The 21,736-nt window shown below is 49.3% G+C and overlaps 2 protein-coding genes across 17 annotated transcripts in view; both read right to left on the bottom strand.

Moving 5' to 3' along the window:
* Vwa2 (von Willebrand factor A domain containing 2) overlaps positions 1–13,976 on the bottom strand; it is a 41,625-nt gene extending 27,649 nt beyond the window's left edge. The window contains exons 1-3 of the mRNA XM_003749146.6: positions 12,389–13,976; positions 6,085–6,146; positions 1,473–1,547 (exon numbers count right to left, since the gene is read on the bottom strand). Of these exons, the coding sequence (XP_003749194.3) occupies positions 1,473–1,547; positions 6,085–6,146; positions 12,389–12,405 (154 nt within the window). The 5' untranslated portion in view covers positions 12,406–13,976. The remainder of the gene's footprint in view (positions 1–1,472; positions 1,548–6,084; positions 6,147–12,388) is intronic.
* A 3,068-nt stretch (positions 13,977–17,044) lies between these two features.
* Positions 17,045–21,736, bottom strand: part of Tdrd1 (tudor domain containing 1) — a 47,500-nt gene continuing 42,808 nt past the window's right edge. For 14 of the 16 annotated variants that reach the window (XM_039103224.2, XM_039103243.2, XM_039103240.2 and 11 more), the window contains 4 exons: positions 21,130–21,357; positions 20,565–20,611; positions 20,396–20,488; positions 17,045–18,284 (listed from right to left, as the gene is read on the bottom strand). In XM_039103224.2, coding sequence (XP_038959152.1) covers positions 20,396–20,488; positions 20,565–20,611; positions 21,130–21,357 — 368 coding nt within the window. In that variant the 3' untranslated portion in view covers positions 17,045–18,284. Of the gene's footprint in view, positions 18,285–19,570; positions 20,489–20,564; positions 20,612–21,129; positions 21,358–21,736 lie in introns of those variants that run through there. The other 2 variants (NM_001106202.1, XM_063282786.1) reach the window with 2 other exon arrangements.

Here is a 21,736-nt window from a genome sequence, read left to right as displayed (position 1 = left end):
GGCAGGAGCTGATGAGGAGGCTACGAGGGTACGTGTGTGTGGTGCTGCTTACTGGCTTGTTCAGCCTGCTTTCTTGTACAACACAGGACAAGCAGGCCAGAGATGGTACACCCACAATCTAAAATCTAAAGTCACTGATTAGGAAAAAACCCTACAGGCTTGCCTATAGCCAGATCTTACAGAGGCATTTTCTCAGTCGGGCCCCCACCCCCCCCAAATGACTATGGCTTGTGTCGTGCTGACGGGAAACCAGCACAAGATGTATCTGACACACCCATCCAGATAATCCTTCTAGCTCCCCAAGGACTTTATTTCTTTGAATGTCTTCTTGAGACTTCCTACACCATACAATTCACCACTTCAGGTACATGATTAACATTTCTAGTTCACACACTGACAGAATCCACCATCACCTCCCTTGGTACAATATTTTCTACCAACTCAAGGAGAAAGTCTATCATCTAGCTCTCAACTCTAATCCTAAGAAGGTCTGTATTTTTGTGTATGTGTTTGTCTGTGTTCAGATGTGCAGGTGTGCACACCCATGTACACAGCTGTGTAGCACAGAGGCTGATGACAGGTACGTTCTTCTATTGTATTCTCCTTCAGTTTTTTGACACAGTGTCTCTCACTGCTTTCGGAGCTCGCAGGTTGACCAGTAAGCCTACAGGATTCTGTGATTTTTGGAGCTCACAGGTTGACCAGTAAGTCTACAGGATTCTGTGAGCACTGCCCAGTGCTAGGATCATAGTATCCTGTCACACCCTCTAAGCCACACCCTCAGCCTGAGATTTGTGTTTTCACTGCCAAGTGACAGAGAAGGAAATAGACACAGTGTGAGCCAGTAACTTTCCGATAACAAAATACCAGGGAGTGGTAGGGGCTGGTGGTGAATCCTGAACTCCCCTCTTACCTAGGAGAGTGGAGAGAAGAGGAACTAGGTTGGGCTTCTGGGAAAGCATTAGTTTGGCTTGGGCAGGTAGAAGGAGAAACATGGCAGGAAATATGTGTGGTTTGGTAGATGACAGGTGACAGAAAACCCTGAGGTTGGCTGAGAAATTTAGCAACAAAGGGGCTGCCGTGCTGACCTAAGGACCCACATGGAAAGAACACATCCCTCCAGTGCCCTTTGACCTCCATATGCACTCATGCACACAAGTGCGAGTGCGAGCACACACACACACACACACAAATAAATGAATGCAATATAAATTGAACTTAATGTTCCGTAGCAACAAGGCTGGTTTTTTTTTTTTTTTTTTTTTTTTTTTGTAGTTGCCTGTGGTTATCACTATTTTAACCAAGGAGAGTTGCTCAGCAGGACTTACAGGAAGGAATGAGTGTGGGGAATGACTGGGAAGGCCACGCCATGAGAGGCAGCAGTGGAAACTCCCAGGGAAGCATGGCCTCCCTGGGTCCGCTGCACAGAGGTCTCAACAGTCGAGTGTTTGGAGGAGGTAAGCTGAACTTACATTTGCTGGCCACTGCGATCTTTCCCGTGGTCTCCCGGCTCACATGCACTTCCTGAAGAGAGCTGGACAGGGAAACTGGAGGAGAAAACACCAGAAGCAATCATGACGTGGTAGGATGGGAGGTATCTTTACCTCAACACTATGTGTCCTAAGTGAACAGGAAACAAAGCAGAAGGTAGAAACGTACAGAAGTCTAATATTCTTCTCTCAAAAACCACCAGAGAGCCTTGGCTATAGCATGTAAGGCTGGGCTGTGCCTCATGCTAGAACACATGTGAACACTCGGCTCCCACCCCTTAGCCCCCAGTATTCCATGGATAGCATTTGACAATCTCTCCTCTTCTGTGAAGTAACTTTGTTATTTATATTTGAGCGTCTTGTGGCAGAAAGGGCTGTTGTTGCTATTGTTACTGTTGACTTATTAACACCAGACGGCTACGGAAACACTGTGGTCCTGAGGAGCTCTGTCCTTGATCATAACAATGTCCCCTCTGGAGACAGCCCTTAGCTGTGTGTCCAGGTATGTTCTTGCAAGGTCTTAATCTGCTGCAGGATCAAACATCACTGTCATAAAACTTAAAACTCACGAAGAGGCAAATCTGCAGAAAAGCATCTGGGCCCATGTTCGAAGGGGGTGCCAGCATGCTGACATGTAAGAACTTCGTGACTAAATTTAAAATGTAGATAGAACTGAGAAAGGATTGAATGGGGGGCTTCTCCCACAATGACGACTCTGTCAATTGACAAAAGGTTTGTAGAAAACAGTTTGGCCACATGAGTTAAGAATCATAAAGATGGTAATGTCCTGTAGTTTTATGACTGAAAATAAATCAAAGGGAAACACAGCTGTCATGGAACAGAGGTCATGGGAGGGAAATGTAGGTCAAGACCCTCTCTTTCAACAGTCTCTGTGGTAGAGGAGTACAAAGGCAGACAACAGACACACAAAAATATGTGGAGAAAATGTTGATACATTTACCGGTACGGTTAATATGATCAAGAGCTAAAATGTGTGAGGGTAGCGCCTTCACTGATAAGTTGATAATGGTATATCAGCAGTCAGGGATAATTTATAGACTCTGGGACTGAGTGTAGAGGGAAGTGACAGAAAGCCTGGGCCCAGTCGCGAGGCCACGAGGTCAATTCCTGGCACCCCAAATTTGAAAAAAAATTAGAAACGAACTTTGAAGGTGGGGATAACATACCAAAGGGGCCTCAGGATTGTTAGAAGGTGATGGCCTGAAAATAGGGAGGGGGGACACCCAGGGAGCCATTTTGCAAAGCCAGCTCCTTTTTGCAACTTCAAAGCGTGGGGATCTAGTGGGAGTGTACATGGAGCTGCTGCTGGACCAGTGTGAGACAATCCGTGGGGACACAGGCAGAGGAGGCAAGCAAGCAGAGCCTCGCCTCGCAGGGAGTGGACACAGAGGGCAGATGAAGCATCCTGACAGTGAGTAGCTTCTGAGATGTGACAAACTGGGGAGCTGATTGGTTGGTGGATGAGGAGTGGGGAGTAAACAGGTATGAGGGTTGGGGGAGAGGAATCTCATGGGGCTTTCAACTCCCAGGAAACTGATAAGACACACACTCAAAGGACATGCTGGGCATGGTCTGTTTCCCTTCCTCCGGGTGTCAGCAGACAGTCCCTGCTTCCTACCACTGTGCTGACCCAGCACTGACCTCCACAGTCCCAATTATGGGGGACCGGTTCTGGGGCAGGCTCTCTGCTTCACCGCACCGGAGACCCTCAAGGCCTGTCAACTCAGAGACTGCTGCAGCTCATCCCATAATCCCATGGGGACCTCAGCTCCCTAGAAACCGCCGAGCATAGGAATACGCCCTTCTTCTGTGTTCACGGACCTTCACTCCCCACTTGCATTCCGCAGGCACTAAAGTTTCCTGAAGTAAGTCTATGAGTTGTTGACGAAGGTCCCAGGAGCCAAAGACTCTTCACAACTACATGAAAAACTTAAAAGTACTGTTCAGGAACCCCAAACCTACCTCCCCCCTGAGACAGGAACACTGGGGAGATCCAGGACCAGGGGACCCTCGGGTCACTTTGCCCCCTGCATCCCGTGCTAAAGGGTTACAGCGAGTACCAGGATTTGGGCAGGCCTGTCTTTTGTCTGGGTGACTCCTCAATGCTTTCTGCAAGCCACTGTACAATGCAACAGAATAGAACAGAGTGACTGCTTTAGCTGCTTCTCATCAAGGTCTGCTGCTGTAGGTCGATGTCTTTATGCAGGCGAGGGCTGTGATTGGGTAGTGAAAAAGTAAGTCGTGAACGAAGGTTTTGTAAGTTGGGGGGAGGGGGAGGGGAGAAGATCCAAGATGGAGGCAGAGAAGGGCGACCCAGATCCATGTGGCCTTAAACGGCCACAGGTTGTTACAAATATTTCTTAAGGGATGGATTTTTATAGGGCAATTTATCTTATCTAGGTGGGCGGTTTTTATCATTATCAATTGGCTGTGAGTTTATTGTGTGGACGTTTTGTGGAGTGTAAATTTACTGAGATAAATTACTGAGATAAATCTGATTGATACATTATAAGCTTATTGAGTTTTGATTTTAACAGGTTACTGGGAGTTGTGACTATAACCACAGGGGGTGGTTGCAGGGAATATAAGCAGAGTCCAAGACAGGGAGCTACTGGGACCTCTAGAGTCTTGATTTTAGCCGGTTGCTGGGAATGTGAGCAGAGTTTGGCGTCAGAGAGCAAAGAGGGCAGCCACCGCTGGGACCAGAGAACAGCTAAAAGTAGCGTGGCGTGGTGCCCTGGAACTGCCATGGCTGAGATGACTTTACCCCACTAATGCCATGTGGTTGGACGATGACGGCTAGCGAGGGACTGTGGATATTTTTAATATTTACCACAACAGGTGCCTCTTTGAAAGACCTCCAGCCAAGGTTCCAGAACTCCATGGTCCTGGTGGGTGGGTGGGCAATGCTTATATACAGACAATACTGCAAACTGGGGGTGCAATCAAACACTCACCTATGGACAGGAGAGTCCAGGCTTGCACAGAGAGCTCCTGCAGTCCTGTCTCCCGAGAGGACCCGCAATGATGAGGTTAGACCAGGAGTCAGGAGGCCTGGCTGTCCCACTAACCGTGGGTTAGCGACACAACCTCTTTGTATCCCAGGGCCTCATCCATACAGAGTGTTGGATAGATCGAGTGTGAGAACATGTGGGACAAGGCCACAAAAGGGAAGCACTGACATACGACGGAGCAGAACTCAGGATGCGGATGCCGATCAGAAACCTGTTGAGGTCTAGCTCCTCAGCCAGGAAGATAGCAAGTGAGACCGTATACCTCTCCTAGGCTTGGAGACGGGATAAAATGCCCTCTACTTCCAGCCACCTGTTCTTGGGGGGACAAGGGGTGGGGGATGACCAAAGTTGACTCAGCAGACAGCAAACACCTGCTCTCTGAAACACAGCCTAGGGAAGATCACACTCCTAGAGGCTTCTGTCTGACACCTCAGTTTTGCAGAGGTGCACCCTAGGCTGGACTTGCACAACTAACCATCAGCGTACTTATTTCTGGGATGACTGTGGGAGGCACACTGGGTCCTCCATCACCTCTGTTCATCCTTCAAAGAGGTTAGAAGTTGGGGTTGGGGGCAAATCAGGAGGTTAACAGGAGGGAGCTGCAATTCTGTGTTTCAGTCTATGTCCAAGCAAGAGGAACACTTCAAGGAACAGCAGTGGGTAATCATCTACAGGGTCCTTCCCAGGGGAAACCAACAACTGTCCAAAACTCAAGGCTGCACCAGGTACTACAGGGCACAGTCTCTAGGGGGATGAATGGGGAAATGAAAATCTGGGAGCCCAGAGCAGCTGTGGAGGGCACTGAGGGATGGAGAGGAGTTTACTCGGTGACAGTGGCAGGAGAGGGAGCGGGTCACGTGATCTGGCACAGTGGCTCTCAGGATTCAGATCCTCTGGGAAGAGGAGAAAGTAAGGGTGCTGTGCAGAAGGAGGAGACTTGCCGGAGGACTCACAGGATGAGGTGGGACCTCTTAGAGAAGGTCACTTAGAAGCTTCAGGAAGGGGCAAAGCAGTGGCTGGACTTGATCGGATTTGTAGGGAAAAGGCTGCTGCTATGTGGAGAACAGCAAGGAGGGGCCCAGAGGACCCAAGGAACTGGAGAAGTGCAAGCAGAGAATGGGGCCTCGGGGAGGGAGGCTGCTCGGGAGTGGAGATGTAGATTCAAGAGACTACGCATTTAAAATCAGGGCTAGGGAGGTGGCTCTGTGGGCACCAGGCATGCTATGCCAGCATGAAGGCCTGAGCTTGGATCCCCAGCACGCACATGAAAGCTGGGAGCAGTGGTGTGTATCTGCAACCCCAGCACTGGTAGTAGAGACAGGACAAGCCCAGGGCCTCACTGCCAGCCTGCCTCGCAGAAAGAGTGAGTCAGGGGTCCAGCAAAAAAGTCTCGCCTCGAACACTGAAGTGGAGAGTGACTGAGGAGGAAGACATCTGACATCAGCTTCTGGCTTCGGGTGAGCAAATGCCTCCTCTTCTCCACACATGCAAAAGCCAGCGAGCGGGATTAGAAACAAACCAAGCCCTCAGAATTTACAGCCCACTGAAAGACACCTTACCTCTGGAGAACAGGAGAGTGTAGATGGCTGGTAGAAACAGATATGGAGGCATGTTGTTAGACCTACAGGTGGGGGGAAAAGAAAGCAGGCATTAGCAGAGAGCTCTGTGACCAGTCCCAGCACGCCTCTACAGATATACCCAGGAACAGGACACCAGAGGCCTCAGGATGATTACTACAGTCTGGAGAATCAAGCCCTCCTAAACCACGAAGGCATTTCCCAAAATCTAACTTTAATCAGCTATCTGACATAGTTCCTATTAGCATTTCTACCTCAAATCCCATCAAGGTCCTCCACAGCCTTTTGGAGATTTTCTGCCTAAAAGGTCCCCAGTCTCAGCCCTGCAAGGTCCCAACAGGCATATCATCCCTTTAAAGCCACTCCCTCCTCCAGAAACAATCTTTTGAGGTGAGGGCTGGAGTTGAACACTATCAGGAGACATTTCTCGGTTACTAAGATTGTCTGCAAAGAGGAGCAGCATGTCCTAGTTTGCTTTCCGATGCTGTGATGAAACACATGGCCAAGAGCAACTTGGGGAAGAAAGGGTTTATTCAGCTGCTGTCATTGAGGAAAGCTAGCAGGAATCTGGAGGTAGGAACAGGAGCAGAGGCCAAGATACTTACTGGCCTGCTCAGCTCCTTTTACATACAACCCTGGAAGGACCACCTGACAGGGGATGGCACCACCCACAGTAGGCTGGACCTCCCACACCAATCTCTAATCAGGGAAAATGCCCTCAAGCAGTTGTCCACAAGCCAATGTGACGGAGACATTTTCTCAACGAAGGCTCCTTCGTAAATAATTCTAACTCTGTCAGGTTAGCAGACACAGCCCTGCACACTCAGTGATGCCAGACCAAAAGTGCCAGGAGACCCCCCCAAGTGCTGGGGAGGCTGTTGGCCTGCTTAGAGGAGTCATGTGATTCCAGATCCTGGGTCACCAGCAAGGCAGACTCAGGACTTTCCTTCCTGTCAGCATGTAGTTTCCCTTACATCCTAGACTGGATGTGGGACAAGCCCCTGCCTGACACCGGGGGAATCAGATGGAGGAGGCAGTGTATGAGAGGGAGTGAGGGACTCAGGGAAGACTTCCTACTCCTTAGCTTTAAAGTGGTTTCTGGGTTTCCAGCCTCTGACCCCGGAATGTGCATGTGCAGAAGTCAGAGGCTCAAGCCTGTGCACATCAAAGGATGGTTCACAAAACCACATTCCCAGCTGTCTGTGTGGAAGGGGATGTGGGAGGATCCTGCTTCCAGGAGGGCAGGAAACACGGCCCCTCAACTTCTACCACAGGGCTACCCTAAGCAGCGGCACCTTTCCTTTTATCTGCCTCTGCTTGCCCAGGTGGGCGTTTTCAGTATCCTGCCTTCCTGCTCATTAAGACGAAATCCGTCTTGGCATTCTGCAAATAAATAGGAGTTGCCTGGAAAGTCACCGGTGCTAGCTTGACGCCATCTCTCCCTCCCGTCCCCTGTTTTCACACAGCCCACACCAAAACTGATTGTCTCAGTGATTTGCCAGATACCCAATGCTTAAGACTAGGGATGAAGACCTGTACTTCCTGCCTGCTACACAGGACGAGAGCCACACGCTCGATAGCTAACCCAGATTCTCACCTGCAGAGAATGGGAGGGACCTTCCAGGGGCATCTCTGTGTTTATATACTCAATGACTTTTTTTTTCATACCAAGATAATAGGACAGATTGCCGCTCGTGAACTGTTATTAAACATTCCGCAAAGTATCATTAGCCCTCCAGACTCTCCTAAACCAATGGCTACAAGTATCCAGTTTATTCTCATCTCGCTACATATCAAGATGTTCTTATGATATTAACTCGCTAATGCTCCGTGTCAAGAATTTAAGGGGATCTAACCGTCTTTCCCCAGCTGCCCTTGAACTCCTGGGCTCAAGTATGCTTCAAGAAGCTTTTTTTTTTTTTAAATAAGCACGAATTGTGCAGTAAAAACCAACAACCACTATTATCGAATAGACATTCATTATAGGCTGCCACCGGGCTCTACATAGTGCAGTCTTCTCCCATAACCCTCTAGGCCAGCCACTGAGAGTGTAACACCTTCATCACAGATGCTATATTACACAGCTGATGACTCGAGGAGAAGGTCAAGCAAGGGAGAGAGACTGGGACAGGAGACCCAATGGGGCATGGTGGCAGAAGTTTGGAATCCAGGAAAAGGCTATGAACTATGGGGAGGAACAGAGGAAGAGAATCCTGATGGTATCTTACACCCTGAATCCAGTCTCTGGCAGCTTTAACCAGCTCTTGCCTGCCTTTAGTTCCCATACTGGGGTGCAGGGTGAGGTGTCCAGGGCCCTGGACACTCCTGTTAGTGACCTGCAGGAGGAGGAGAGTGTTTGCAGGTCCGCCTCGCCAACCCCTTTCCATTACAGAACCCCTCGCCCACTGCTTCCTTTCCATTGCCTACGCATGGAACGTTATTCCGTGCTCCCAGGCAGCTGGCAGATGTGGGAGCTGTGCTCAGACCTTCCCGTCCAATTGCTACACCTTTGCGGCACCTGTGTCAGGTGACTGAGGTCTGTGGCTAAATCATTCCACTGTCCGCAGACTAAGAATTGCGTTCCTCAGACACAGCAAGGAACAAACGCCAATACAAGGCTGCTTTTTAAAGAACATCACTGTGGGTGAGGGTCGGGGGTGGCTTTGCAGGACTGCGCCCGTCTCTCTTCAGAGTGCGAGGAAAAGGGAGACTTCCACCTCATTAGAAAATAAAACCTCCACAAATATTAGAGTGCCCCTTGTACACTTTCCCCAATCTGCAGGATGGAAACCTGAGTCCTTTCTAACAGCCAATGTGTGAACAGGAAGACTGAAATCATAGGTAGTCTCCAGTCCGACCAGGATGTCTCTGCTGTGTTTTGCTATAACAATCGTCTTCCTTGTCTCTTATGTAATATATCTTGCTCAGGCCCAGAGACTCAAGACAAGGGAACATTTCTGCTAGTCTGATATGCCAGAGAATGCCCTTTGTCCTCCCCATCCTCTATTTCCTCCTCTTTCCCCTTCTCCCCCCTTCTCTGTCTGGTTGAAACAGGGCATTGCTATGTTGCTTAAGCTGGGCAGAAGCTGCAAACTATCCTCCTGCTTCAGCCTTCCGAGCAGCCGGAACTACAAACGTGAGTCACCTCACCCGGCCAGGGATACCAGTCTAAGGCTTCCTGGGGAAGGTCATGTTCTCCTTAAAGAAAGCCAGCAAACCTTCAGAACCCAGAAGTCTCACAGCCAGAACCGAGCGTGAAGGGGTGATAATGAATGTGGAGACCCTGGAAGACTGATTGGCCAATCACAGAGGCCCCCATTCATCCCACATCTGCTAAGGCATCTGTAGACAGCTTTGGGCTCCCTTGGCTGATGACTGTGTCTGCTCTCCAAGGCTCAGGACTCAGATGCTCTGCAGGGAGGAGCTGGAAACCCTGCAGAGCTTGGGGGATGGGGGATGGGGGACAACACATGGGGTACTGAGTCAGGAGTCGGGATTCCAGCCCAACTCTGCTTCAGGTAGGTGGGGGCTCTGCAAGCACTGACCTCCATGCTTCTGCTTTTTCGTCTATAGAATGGTTCAGATCTGGCTGATCTAATAGTGGGACGACATGAGAAAAACCTTGCGAAGATGAAGAAGTTCACTTTCTACACGATGGTAAGAGATCCCTATGCTAAACTCACTGATTTCACCCAGCAACATTCAGTCCTGGAGGGTTCGTGTTAGCACATCCACTTTCACAGAGGACGGAAGAGACTTAGAGACTGAGGTGGAACCTGAGGCCACACAGAACTAGCGAAGTGCACACCTGGAATCTAGCCCGGGTCCTCTCAGCCACGTCAATACAGGTGGATATCTAGGTGGATTAGAAGCAGGAAGAAGCCAGCAAGAGACCTGAGCATGAGCCTTTCTGGTAAATTCTTTCACTTCAGCCGCTCAGCTTTCTTCTCTCTATAATGGAGGTGACGCTGTCTACCTCTTTGCCTGAGAAAGGTTGGCAGGATGCCACAGAACTCCAGCACAAAGGCGACCCTTCCTGATTACAGATCGGGGGAACCTGGTTAAAGAGCAGTGACTAGCAACACCAGGAGGACTAGGGATAGCGACCCTAACTTGAGTAAGTCAGGAGGATGCACTGCTGGAGATGGGAAAGGCTAGGCCATACTGAAGACGAAAGGGCCAACTGAGGCAGAGCCTTCAAATGTATTCAGCTGTTCTAGAAGCAAGGTCCCAGACTCCCAGACGGAAAAACCTCAGACATGCCGAATCCTGCTGCACGGTCCCTCCAATGGCCCTGTGTAAATAACACAATGGGCATTCTAAAGCTGTCTTACTGTGGGGCAGGGGAAGGTTTTAATTAGCAGTTCTATCACAGCCCTCCTCTTGCAGAACACTGGCCCAAGCATACCCTCCATCAGAGCCACCCTGTCACCGGAACAGCTCTGATTACCCACAACACACCCTCGAGATGGAGCCTGCTGGTATCCATCACAGGAGGGAGAACCAAGGGGCCATCCTAGGATCTCAGCCTGTCCCTCCTGCGGCTCCCTGCCAGCTGTACGTGGCTCTACTCCGGCTGCACATGGTTAGGGTGCTGGAGTGGAAGCTTTATAGGAGGATGACTACCTACACAGCTATGGGGAGTTGCTGGGGCAAGACTCCGTTCTGTAAGCAAGTCCGATAACTCACTGGTTTGGACTCTGGAGGGTCAGACATTGGTACGTTACTATCTGGGATGGGGTGGATTTTGTTCATATTCACCCCAGGAAAAGCTCATACAAGGCCTCCACATTACAATCTTCCTTCTTTTTAGTTTTCGGGGTTGCCTGGTGCACACGCTTATAGCCGGCCCACTGTTCTGAAGCACTTCGTGACGCTGTTCTCATTCCCACTGACGTAAAGGTGGGACTTTTCTGTTATCCAAAGGCATTTGTTAAGCATTTGCCCTGACAGAAGAAGCCCATCCGAACGAAGATCATTTACTGTGTGATTTAATCGTGGCCTCTGGGAAACAAACCAGGGAGAGCAATCATTACCATGGGGCTAGGGAAGGGTGACATAAACAGGCCACGAGCAGATGGTCGTTTGGGGACAGTAGAAAACATTTGTCCAAGTATATAGAATGTGCTACCCCACATGTGAGTCCCCAACTGTGGGGTTTGAAGGCTCAGCACCTGTAACAAGTCCCATGAGGAGGGGTTGGTGCGGGGCGGGAGGTAGGAATATGCAGCCTTTGGACCGCTGCTCAGTTTCGCTGTAAACTTAAAGCTAAAAAGCTAGCCCTTGAGTTTTTCCATCCATTCAACCACAGAAACACCAGCCTGTGGCTGGCCTGTCCCACAGCCTGCTGAAGGCAGCCGTGGGGATAGACTGGTTTGACTTTTAGCTCCGGGTGGGTAGATCCAAACCAGATTTGATGAGATATACTTCCTTGATGGATTTTCAGACACGCTGGGGGTGATAGAGGAAGGAATCCTTCTGTGCCCCTGGCACACGGCCTCAGAATCAAGTCTAGGAAATTCCACACCCTGGAAGGGAGCTTTGAGCTAGCCATCCACTTCTCTGACTTGCCTTTGACGTTTTCCTGTTTCTTTCTCAATAAGATCATTTCGGAACAAAACAGACTTTGAGGTTTTAAGACCGAATCTATATGCATTCAGAGGGGTCTCGGGTTTATTTAATCAAGGAAGCTTATAGTGGGGTGCCCTACCACTAATGGTCATTCATTCTCCGCACTGAGAAGTCCAGGCTGACATAGGCAATGCTGCACGCAAACACAGCGGAGCACCATCCCTGCTTTCCCTCTGCCTAGTGCTCAGACTTTTAAGTCAGTTTTTCAATGTGCTGAGCCCCTCCCACTTTGTCTCAGCCCGCCACCGAGGGTCTGGTCCCCAGCAGGCTGGAAAAGGGCAGAGAGCCGGGCTGAGCCAGGTAATGTTTGCTGCGGAGAACTAGAAGTCAGCACATCTCTCCCACGCGTGATTTCTGCGAAAAGCAGAGCCCTTGCCTTGCTCTCAGGGCAGTGAACTGTTCTCGAGTTCTTCGGGAAATGACTTCTTTGAAAGGACGGGGCTGTCTGGCTAGGAAACCCGTGGAGATGCATTAGCACCTGAGTGCTCATAATGCGGAGTGAGGAGCGCGTTCCTAGAGCTTTTTTAAAAAACTACAGCCCATCTGCAGTGGCCAGGGAAGGGGTCCCCGCGACCGCGCCAGACAGCTCGGGTTTCACCATCCGCAGCGCCCGCCCCCTTCCCGGTCCCCTACATCCTGAGCCAGCACCCCTTACCTGGTGCGGCGCCGCATGCGTTCTCCGGGATGGTATCCTTCCGGGAGGGTATCCTTCCGGGAGGGTAGCTTAGGTGCGTGAGGACAAAGCGAACAAAGCCCGCGGCGCTCCTCTTGACTCGGCAGGTAGGGGCGCGGGCACGGGCACGGGCGCGGGCGCGGGCGCGGGCGCGGGGCTGGGGCTCCGCACTATCGCTTGCCCGCTTACTGGCAGGGGTGCGCCTCGCCCTGCCCCGCCTGTTGGAAGGTGAGGGGTTCCCACCCGCGGAGCGCGCAGCTGCTCTGCAGCGGCGCAGGCTGGGCTCTGTTCCCGGGGCGCAGCCACGTGGGGCACCTGTTGGTCTCTCCCAGCGGAGGCGGGCCAGACCGCTCGAATGCAGCCTGTGAGGATCCCTACGTTCAGCGTGAGGGCGGTGCAACCGCTGCTCCGGGGAACCGCGCCCGCCTCGACTCTCTTTCTACTGGGCGACCCGCAACCGCAGCACTGTAAACACTTCCGAGAGAGCGGGCCGCCACAAACGGTGCACTGTGGTCACAGAGCGCGTTGGCTATTCCGCAGGTTTTATCGATTCCACACCTGAGGAAATGTTGACTTTGGCCTCGTTTCGACTTGTCACGGTTTCTGCTTTTTGCCAACCAGCCTGTTAGTTCTTGCAGTTGGGTGATTATTGGGCAGCATTCTCCTTTTGACTTAGAGAGCGCCAGGTCACAAAACAAAACTGTGCTTTCTGGCAGGTACTCTGTGCACATAAACTCTCTTTTTCATACTTAATAAAAACTACATATTATGTGCTCATTGGAAAAGTTTAAAAAATAGAAAACAAGAGAAAACAAATAGAAAAGCCACAGGTACTCAGCTACGGAGCACTAGGAAAAAGCTTTCATTTCCTCCTACAAAACCTTGGTTCATTCCGTTGAAACTTGATTCACCTGTGTTGAACATCTGTGGTTTGGGCCACCACCGCTCTACCTGTTCACCCGTTGCTACTGCTCAATGCTAAGGCCTCAAGTGTAACACCGCGATCAAATGTCTTCCTGGGGCTGCCCAACTACATCTGGAAACAAAGTAATAAATTCCCTAGACTACAAGTAACATACAAGAATTACATTTTTCACACTTGTGTTTGTAGGTGCAGGTGTGTGCACCGGTTTTGTTCCTTTTTTCTTCTACCACAAGATTTTTGAATATTGAAATCACATTGGCAAGCTGCGGGGCAAGTGCCTTTGCCCGCTAGGCTATCTCCTTGACCAAGGTCTGGGTTTTTTGTTTGTTTTTAACATAACTATCTTCCGGGAAACTGATCTGTTCCCTATTTTCTGACTTTTCCCCAGTATCCCTGTAAATGTCAATCTGTCGGGTAAATACCCAATTTGTACTTTTACACATTCATTTTAAAATCTGTTGCATTTCATTCTGTAGTTCTCAGTTGGTTTCCAACTTCTGTCAAGAGAGCTTTCAGGGAAATGCACTCCTGGCAGCTTTTTTTTTTTTTTTTTTTTTTTGTTCTTTTTTTTTTTCAGGAGCTGGGGACCGAACCCAGGGCCTTGTGCTTCCTAGGCAAGCGCTCTACCACTGAGCTAAATCCCCAACCCCTCCTGGCAGCTTTGATGTTGCAAACTTCACTGGAGAGGAAAAATGGTTATTATATTTCTTTTTCTTCACTCAACTCTCCCTCCCATTAGCATTAACTGGAGCACCAAAAAGTGAACAGATGAGTTCCAAGCCGCTCCTAAGTGCAGCAGGTCACAGAGGGGACTTGGCTCCACCTCATACCGGCAGCTTTCAGAGAAATGAAAGGCACATGTGGAATTTCAAATGTTTTAGTTGTGTATATACAAAGGACAAAACCAAGCAAAGTCATCTTAAAATTAACCCACATCCCACATATTTCCACAGGCAATCAGTTCATACTGTACTAAGCCTTCAATGCAACAGTGTGCACAGTCAACAGTGGCACTCGTGGTGAGCGGCCTGTCTGCTACAGACAGCAGCCCTTAGGAAGGCACCTCTGATAGACACACACACACACCCCTAATTAGGCTTGCCATGGAAAAGTAGTTTCAACTCTGAGCATTCCTAACTTTAACCAGACTTTGGTTCCTTTGTGGATCCTCCTTCCACCCTCCCCCTCCCTCCCAACCCCCTAACACTAGGTAGTATAGAGGGGAGAAAACCCCTAAATAAAGTCAGGGGAAGGAACAGGGAGAACAGTGGAAGAACGGTAGCCAAAGGTCCGTTTTATCTGGGATTAAAATGAAAACTTATTGCCATAATAGTTCTGTGCTGTGTGAGGCAACCAAAAGTCTCGCCACACCTAACACTTTTCTTTACCTGATTGGAATGGCTTCACATTCACCTCATGACTAAACCCTCAACAGAATTGGGAATGTAGCACTTCACTTGCCTGTGTTCTATTCTACCACTCCAATCACTCCAGGGAAGCTGGTGCCATCTGGCGCAGAAATAACAGTTGCTGTGAACCTTTCACCAAAGTAGTAGGGACAATTAGAGGGTATGCGGAGTACAGTAGAGAGGTCACCCACCCAGCCAGAGGCTTTTGTCTCAGAAGCTCAGCAGCTATGGACAGTGCTTTCTCTTCAAAGATTCATGTGTTATGCTACAGGGAATTCCACAAAGCTCCAGCTGCCCCAGGAATCTGCCTTGGGTTTTTTGTTGTGCCCCCCCCCCCCCCCCCGCCCATGCTTGGTTACTAATAGAGAGTAACTGTTTTTTGTTTTTGTTTTTTCCAGGACACAAGGTTTCTCTGTAAAGCCCTGGATGTCCTGGAATTCCATCTGTAGACCAGGCTGTCCTCGAACTCAGATCCCCTTGCCTCTCTACCTTCTGAGTGCTGCGATGAAAGGTGTGTGCCACCACTGTGCAACTGAGTATAAAGCGCATGTTCACAAACTGCCCTGTAGTGTTTCTGCTGTGTGTGTATGTGTGTGTTCTAAGTTGAGATGAGAGCTTCAACCCTCTTGAGACGTGAATATGGTGGAATGACCAGAGCTCTGGAGTTGGCATTGTGGTGTCATGATTACTGACCCTCCAATGCCTCACCTCCATAATGAAAACATACTTGGGGAGGCAAAGTCAGGCACACTGCAGACCAGCAAAGATGAGCTTCCTCGTGCCAATGAGCAGCCACCAATGACACAGGGTAGTGTGACAGTGAAGAAAGGCTTAGGCATCATCCCCCGGTTCCACAGGGAGCCGTTCTGCCGCTAAGTTTTAAAACTTTGTGGTGGTAACAGTTGTTGACATTTAGTATAGGCTCCGCCCCACAGTTACCTGGCAACAGCCAGGTGCATCTGACTCACTATAAAAGGGGCTGCTTGTCCCCTCCTCTCTCTTGCTCCCTTCTCTTCTGGCTCTTGCTCCCTTACTCTGTTCCCCCTCCCCTTTCCCTCCTCCCTCCATGTAGTCATGGCTGGTCTCTACACCTCTTCTCTCTCTCTCTCTCTCTCTCTCTCTCTCTCTCTCTCTCCCCCCCCCCCACCCCCCCCATCTCTACTTCCCACCTCAACTCCTGTCTCCATGTCCTAAATAAACTCTAGTCCATACTATATTTGTATTGTGGCTGCTATTTCAGGGGGAAGGGATGCCTCAGCATGGGCCCACAGAGGCACCCCCTTCCACCTTCCCCAACACCATACCGCACCCCCACCCAACATATCCCTGACATCTTCCTTATCTTTTTATAAAACACAACACTGGTGCCGACACCTGGGATTTAGAAACTTGAAGATAGTCCTCACCCCTCTGGTGAGACCTTTCCAGGGAGGCCCCCCAGCCTGTCTAAGGTGTATGGCTGTCTCTACTTGAGACACATACCCATGTGAGATGATCCAGATAATGGAGACGGCCACACCGGAGCAGCTGAGTAGTGCTGAGGATGGCAGACTCAGACTTCTGCCTTCACAGAAACTCCCGACTGAGCTAAAAGCCACACTCCTGAAGACACCTGTGTGCGTGCATACAGCAGTTCTCTGTTTCTGCCCCTAAAGTCCCCACTACAACTTCATCATTACTGTTTCTTAGTCCCACCTCACTGGGTTGACCTGAAGCCCCAAGTCACACAGATTAGCTTCCTTTGGTTCAAGAGGACGTTCCCTGAAATCTTGACACTTATAAACCTCTGTCCAGGAAGTCACCTGTTGACAGACACATCACCTCGGGTTTTAGTGCACTCAGCTAAGGGGACCTAAAGCCCCAGATAGAACTGGTTCCCTTGGCCTGGTAAAACAATCGAGTTTATATGGATCATGTCAGGCACCCAGCTGGAGTTTAGGAATATCTGTGAATCAGAACATACAGCTGACATACTCAATGGGCGAGAAATAAAACTCAATGCTGTGCACACTGAGCCAAGTTGGAGACCTCTGCTCTGTACGCTGCCTGCGGGGGACTGGGTTCAGGTGACAATTCTCCAAGGATGAAATTCCAGTTAGCTTCCATTCAACTTCCCAGGGCCATGTGGAATCTGAAGCAATGTAATATGACTCAGGATTCTGGACTCTTCCAAAAGCTGTCTGGTTTCTCATGGTGCAAGGGTCATCCTTACCACACCACGGCAGCAGTCATGTAAGTGTTGTAGCATCTGTGGAAGGACAAGAGGGTCCCCAAAAGGCCAGCAGTAAACACAGAAGAGCAAGGTGAAGACAAGTGAGTTTACTGGATGAATCAGGACAAACTTAGCTGTTTGAGGCACATCAACATTCAAGCAACTGTTTACGTGAGAAGTCCTATTTAACAGAAGAGCTGACACACATTGCCAGTAAAAGGAAATGGAACAAACCCACCCACATCAATATCAGTGCTGGGGATGTTGTATTAAGTTGTCACAGTGCCGCACAGCACTGAAACCGTGGGACAATTGCCAGAGCGACTATGGGACTGTCAGGAAGGCACACACTGCTGCCCATGGCTAAGGTTGGGACAATCTGTGATCATGAACTATGACAAATGTGCTCTCCATTTTTAAATCGATATCTGGAGTTTGTGTTTGAGAAAATAGTGAATTATTTCTAGAGCTTAAGTCTGAATGACTACAGACTAGTGAGACAATCCCAGGAGGGCCTCTGAGGGCAGGGGCAGAAAGTGTCCTCCTAGTGCCAAGACTGAAGCTGTGATCGAAGATGAAAAGCCAAGCTGTCTCAGCACAGATGAGAGCAGCAGCACACATCCTTGGCCACAAGTCACAAAGGAAGCATGGCACCCAGAAGCAAAGAACCAATCAGATCCCAGCAGGGGACGAGGCGGCAGATGACCAAGAGCATCTCATTAGCAGAGGCCTGTGATGTTCAGACCATGCTGAAGCCCGCCCGCCCAGGGCAGCCACCCAGCCTTTCAAGGACAGCGAGATGCTAGAGCTGGGACTGTAGCTCAGAGGGAAAGCTTGCCTAACACACGGGAGGCTCTAGCTTCTATACTCAGTAGAGCAAATACACACACACACACACGCATACGCGCACTCATGCACGCACTCTTAGTAGAAGATACCTCATGTTCCTTCCTAGTCGTCTCATACATTTTTTGAATCTTGATGTTTGGTTTTGTTTGTAATGAGAAACTATCTATGTAGCCCATGCTGGCCTTGAACTTGAGGTCTTCTTGCCTCATTCTGCTCATGGCTGGGATTACAGGTGTGCACCACCACGCCTAGCTAGTACATGAACCTCTTATGCAAGATTCATGTATTTTGTGGAAAGAATCAGGGAGAGGGCAACAAACCCAACAGAACAAGGTAAGTAAGTAGGGGTGGTGAGGTCAAAGGTCACTAAGGAAAGGAGAGGAAGCAACAGTTCCAGCGAACAAACACAAGATACAATTCTTTCTCTAGTCTGGCTTTTGTGGTCTCCTTCTTCCCGAGTGTTTTTCCCCAGGGATGATGTTTCTGAAAGAGAAAATCAACCATCATTATGGTTTCCATATAAATCACTATGGTTCCTAATTTCAGTTTTAAGTACAAGCAAAACCAGACAGATTAACTAAAATTACATCAATTTCGATTACATCTGTCAGATAAAAAATAGTACCATAAGAGTGTTTAATTTTCATTGATACTGACATTATCAGAGTGAATTATATTCTCCACAAATATAAAATGCAGCTACTGGAGCTCTTTCCAAATATAAAAACAAATTTTATATTAACTTAATTACCCCTTGAAGAACCATGTTAGCATCTCTATTTAGGAAATTTATAGTGCAGTAACACCTTTGTTATATATATTGTAGATAGGATCTTATTAGACCAAGCTATCCTAACACCAAAGCTCACCTGCCTCAAACCCCCAAGATTGGCACTGCAGGCATACCTGACTGGTAACTATTAACTAAAACCAAACAACCCAGAAGTTATGAAGCCTTCTAATTTTGAACACATGTATCCGTAGGAAGATTAACTAATGTGACAAGAAATAGCCAGCTTTATTTTCCTCCCAAATGAGAGGAGAACGCCTGACCACCTGTTACCTCCTCAGCCCACGCCCTGCAGCCCAGGCACACACAGCAGCTAGGACAGCTCCTTACCTGGAGGCTGTAAGCTCCAGTTTGCAACAGGGGTGTGGTGTGTGTGTGGGGGGGTGCACTTTTGAGAGCTCACATGCACATTGTGAGCCTCTGCTTCCTCATCTAAGGAAAGACTGTTCTACTGCATGTGGGGGCGGGGGATACAAGTGTGTGTAGTCTATGGGGAGGGGCAAGGTGCACGAGTGTTGTGCCCACAGGTGTATGAGTCAGTGGACAGCCTCCCATGCCACCCCTCGAACTCTTTCCATCTGTTGTTTACTTTGAACCACGAGTCTCTCAGTGGCCTGGAACTGACAGCACAGGTTAGGCCAGCAGCTACTGAGATGCAGTCTCTGTTTCCCCAGCGCTGGGACTGCAGCAGCACCTTTCTCTGCACTTCTGCTTCAAGGATGCTGTGAAGACTGTGTGTGATGTGAGTGAGGCCCAGCCCAGTATAAAGTGCTGTGCTGTGTACTCAGACGGGGTGAAACCAGTGTGTGTTATGTTTTAAATCAAACTTCTAAGGGTCTCGGCCCTCTAATTTTCTAGAAACAACTGAAATACCAGTTTTATCTTAAGTTGTATGAGCACTCTCAGTATCTCTGAGGAAAGTTCAATGCACAAATCAATAGACATTGTACAGAGACGTTTAACAATGATTAATTAATTAGCTGGGCTAATTCCAGAAGCCTGTGTAACTGCAGGCTCTTCAGTCTATCTGGTTAAAATCATCATTATATTCAAGATCTTAAGCTCAAACCCACAAAACAGAAATCAATTGTGAAGATGTTAGATCATGACAGTGAGAACTACTGCTCTGCTCATGGTGTCAGCTTGGGGCTTCCTTAGGAACAAACACCACGGAGTGGGGTCGAACCCCAGGGAACCCCAGGGAGCTGCTGTGGTTGGCATCAAAGAGCCGGCTTTGCTGTGGGCCAACGCTGCATCAACCCTGAGGGGTGAGTAAGCAGGGCAATCTCATCTTGACCTTGACCAGGAGGTCCAGTTGGCTGCTGGGTATAGACTATTTTCTGATGGCCCTGCTCTTACAGGCGTCCCCCACAGTAAGATACAGTAGGGAACTACTGGGACGGGGCCCAGCACATACTCTCTGACCAGTGTCCTGGGTGACAGTATGCCTGCCTTCCACGCTCTTCTGTCCTTGCCCAGACTCAGTGCTAAACCTACTGTAGTCAGTGAGGCCCGACAAGGCTTCAAGTCTGCGCAGTCTGAGGCTATGCTTCAGCTCATGACCACCCACACACCGATAATGCGAGCAACTTCAAATTAAACAATAAGGAAGTGCCTCTTCCTTCACGTGTGCAGCCCCGAGTCAGGTGCATCAGGAATGAGGAGAAAAATCATCACAGCAAGAATATCACAGCAGACAATGGCAGGACATCCCCAAAGCACAGCCCCACGAGGCCCCAGATCTGTCCTGACAGCGAGGCTGCAGGCTTCTGCAAGCAATTGCAGGAGGGGAAACAAAACTTACTTAGCTTTGCAGCAGCTTTTTCATCTCTATAAATTTATTTTGGTTGGTTGGATTGTTTAAGAGGAAGAGGAGAATCTGTTCGTGTTTCTCAATCTGTGGATGAAAAGGAGACAGTATGACTACTCTCTCGGTGTGAGGAATGTGGCTTCACGTGGGGAGCTGCACCCACCTGTTTCTGTAACTCTGTGCAGCAGCAATCGGTGCTGTGCGGTGTTTCTAAAAGCATGAAAACAAACAAGACAGGCATTAGGTCATGTCAATGAGGAAACCAGAGGCCTCAGACCCCAGCCAGCTTGCACCTGTGTGCCGGTGTCTTGAGTGTCAGCTCCACAGGACAGCACCCACCCAGACATTAGCTGTGACTGGACTTTCACAGACCAGCACGCCCATCTAAAGATTAGATCTGTGATGTATGGGCCCCTTTTGGGTGAGGATGGGTCTGTCAAATACACTCTCTTGGGGTACCGGGAAGACTCAATCTCTAAAAAGCACAAAGTCTTCTCACTTTGTTCGGGATCAAAGAGAACTAGGTACGGGCAAAATTTGCAACTGTTCCAAAGCTCTCAGCCTTGACTCCCACAGCACCTCTGTCCCTGACCTTGGGTCAGGCTGAATTGCCACAGGAGTGCAGAGGAGGAGGAGGAGGAGTGGGGGTGGGGGCTGAAGACTTGAGGAGAGACAATCAGAAGAACTCAAGCAGTGGCCTCTGCTGTGTATTCCTCTTAAGAAGGTACCTTTAGTTGAAGCACTTTCCCTTTTAGATGAGAGGTTTTCTGCCAGGCCACACATCACCAGATTCTCAGCTATATTGATCATTCCATTTTCAGAACATTTTTCAACTGACACTGCATGGACATTCTTCGAGACTGCTTTCACAGAGAGAGCCACACTCTGGTTCAGCATGGCGTTCCTCAGCAGCTCCATCACTGGCTGCGAACTGCTTCCGTTCAGCTCCGTCAGCCCTGCAGAGGTTACACAGTAAGCTTTGCTCACAAGGCTTTCTCTTTAAGATTTCTTTACCTTATTTACTTTTGTGTGTATGAGTGTATGGCCTGCACATATGTGTGACACATGCCCATGGAAGTCAGATTTGGCTTCCCTGGAACTGAGTTACATACAGGTGGTTGCCAGCCACCATGTGGTGCTGCAGGGAATTAACCCAGGTCCTGTAAGAACCACCAGTGCGCTTAACCATCTCTTCAGTTGCGTGTCTCTCGTAGAAGACCACGTTTAAGTGAGCCGTCTACTGAGATGAATGAGCCCTATGCTAATTTGTTGGCTTGGCTGGCATCAGACAGGCTGTAAGGCACCAAGCACTCACCAAGGTTTAGGGCACAGAAC

Source organism: Rattus norvegicus, chromosome 1, assembly GCF_036323735.1.
Source record: "Rattus norvegicus strain BN/NHsdMcwi chromosome 1, GRCr8, whole genome shotgun sequence".
Lineage (NCBI taxonomy): Eukaryota > Metazoa > Chordata > Mammalia > Rodentia > Muridae > Rattus > Rattus norvegicus.
The sequence above is the reverse complement of the archived record's forward strand: the minus strand, read 5'-3'. Positions and strand labels throughout refer to the sequence as shown.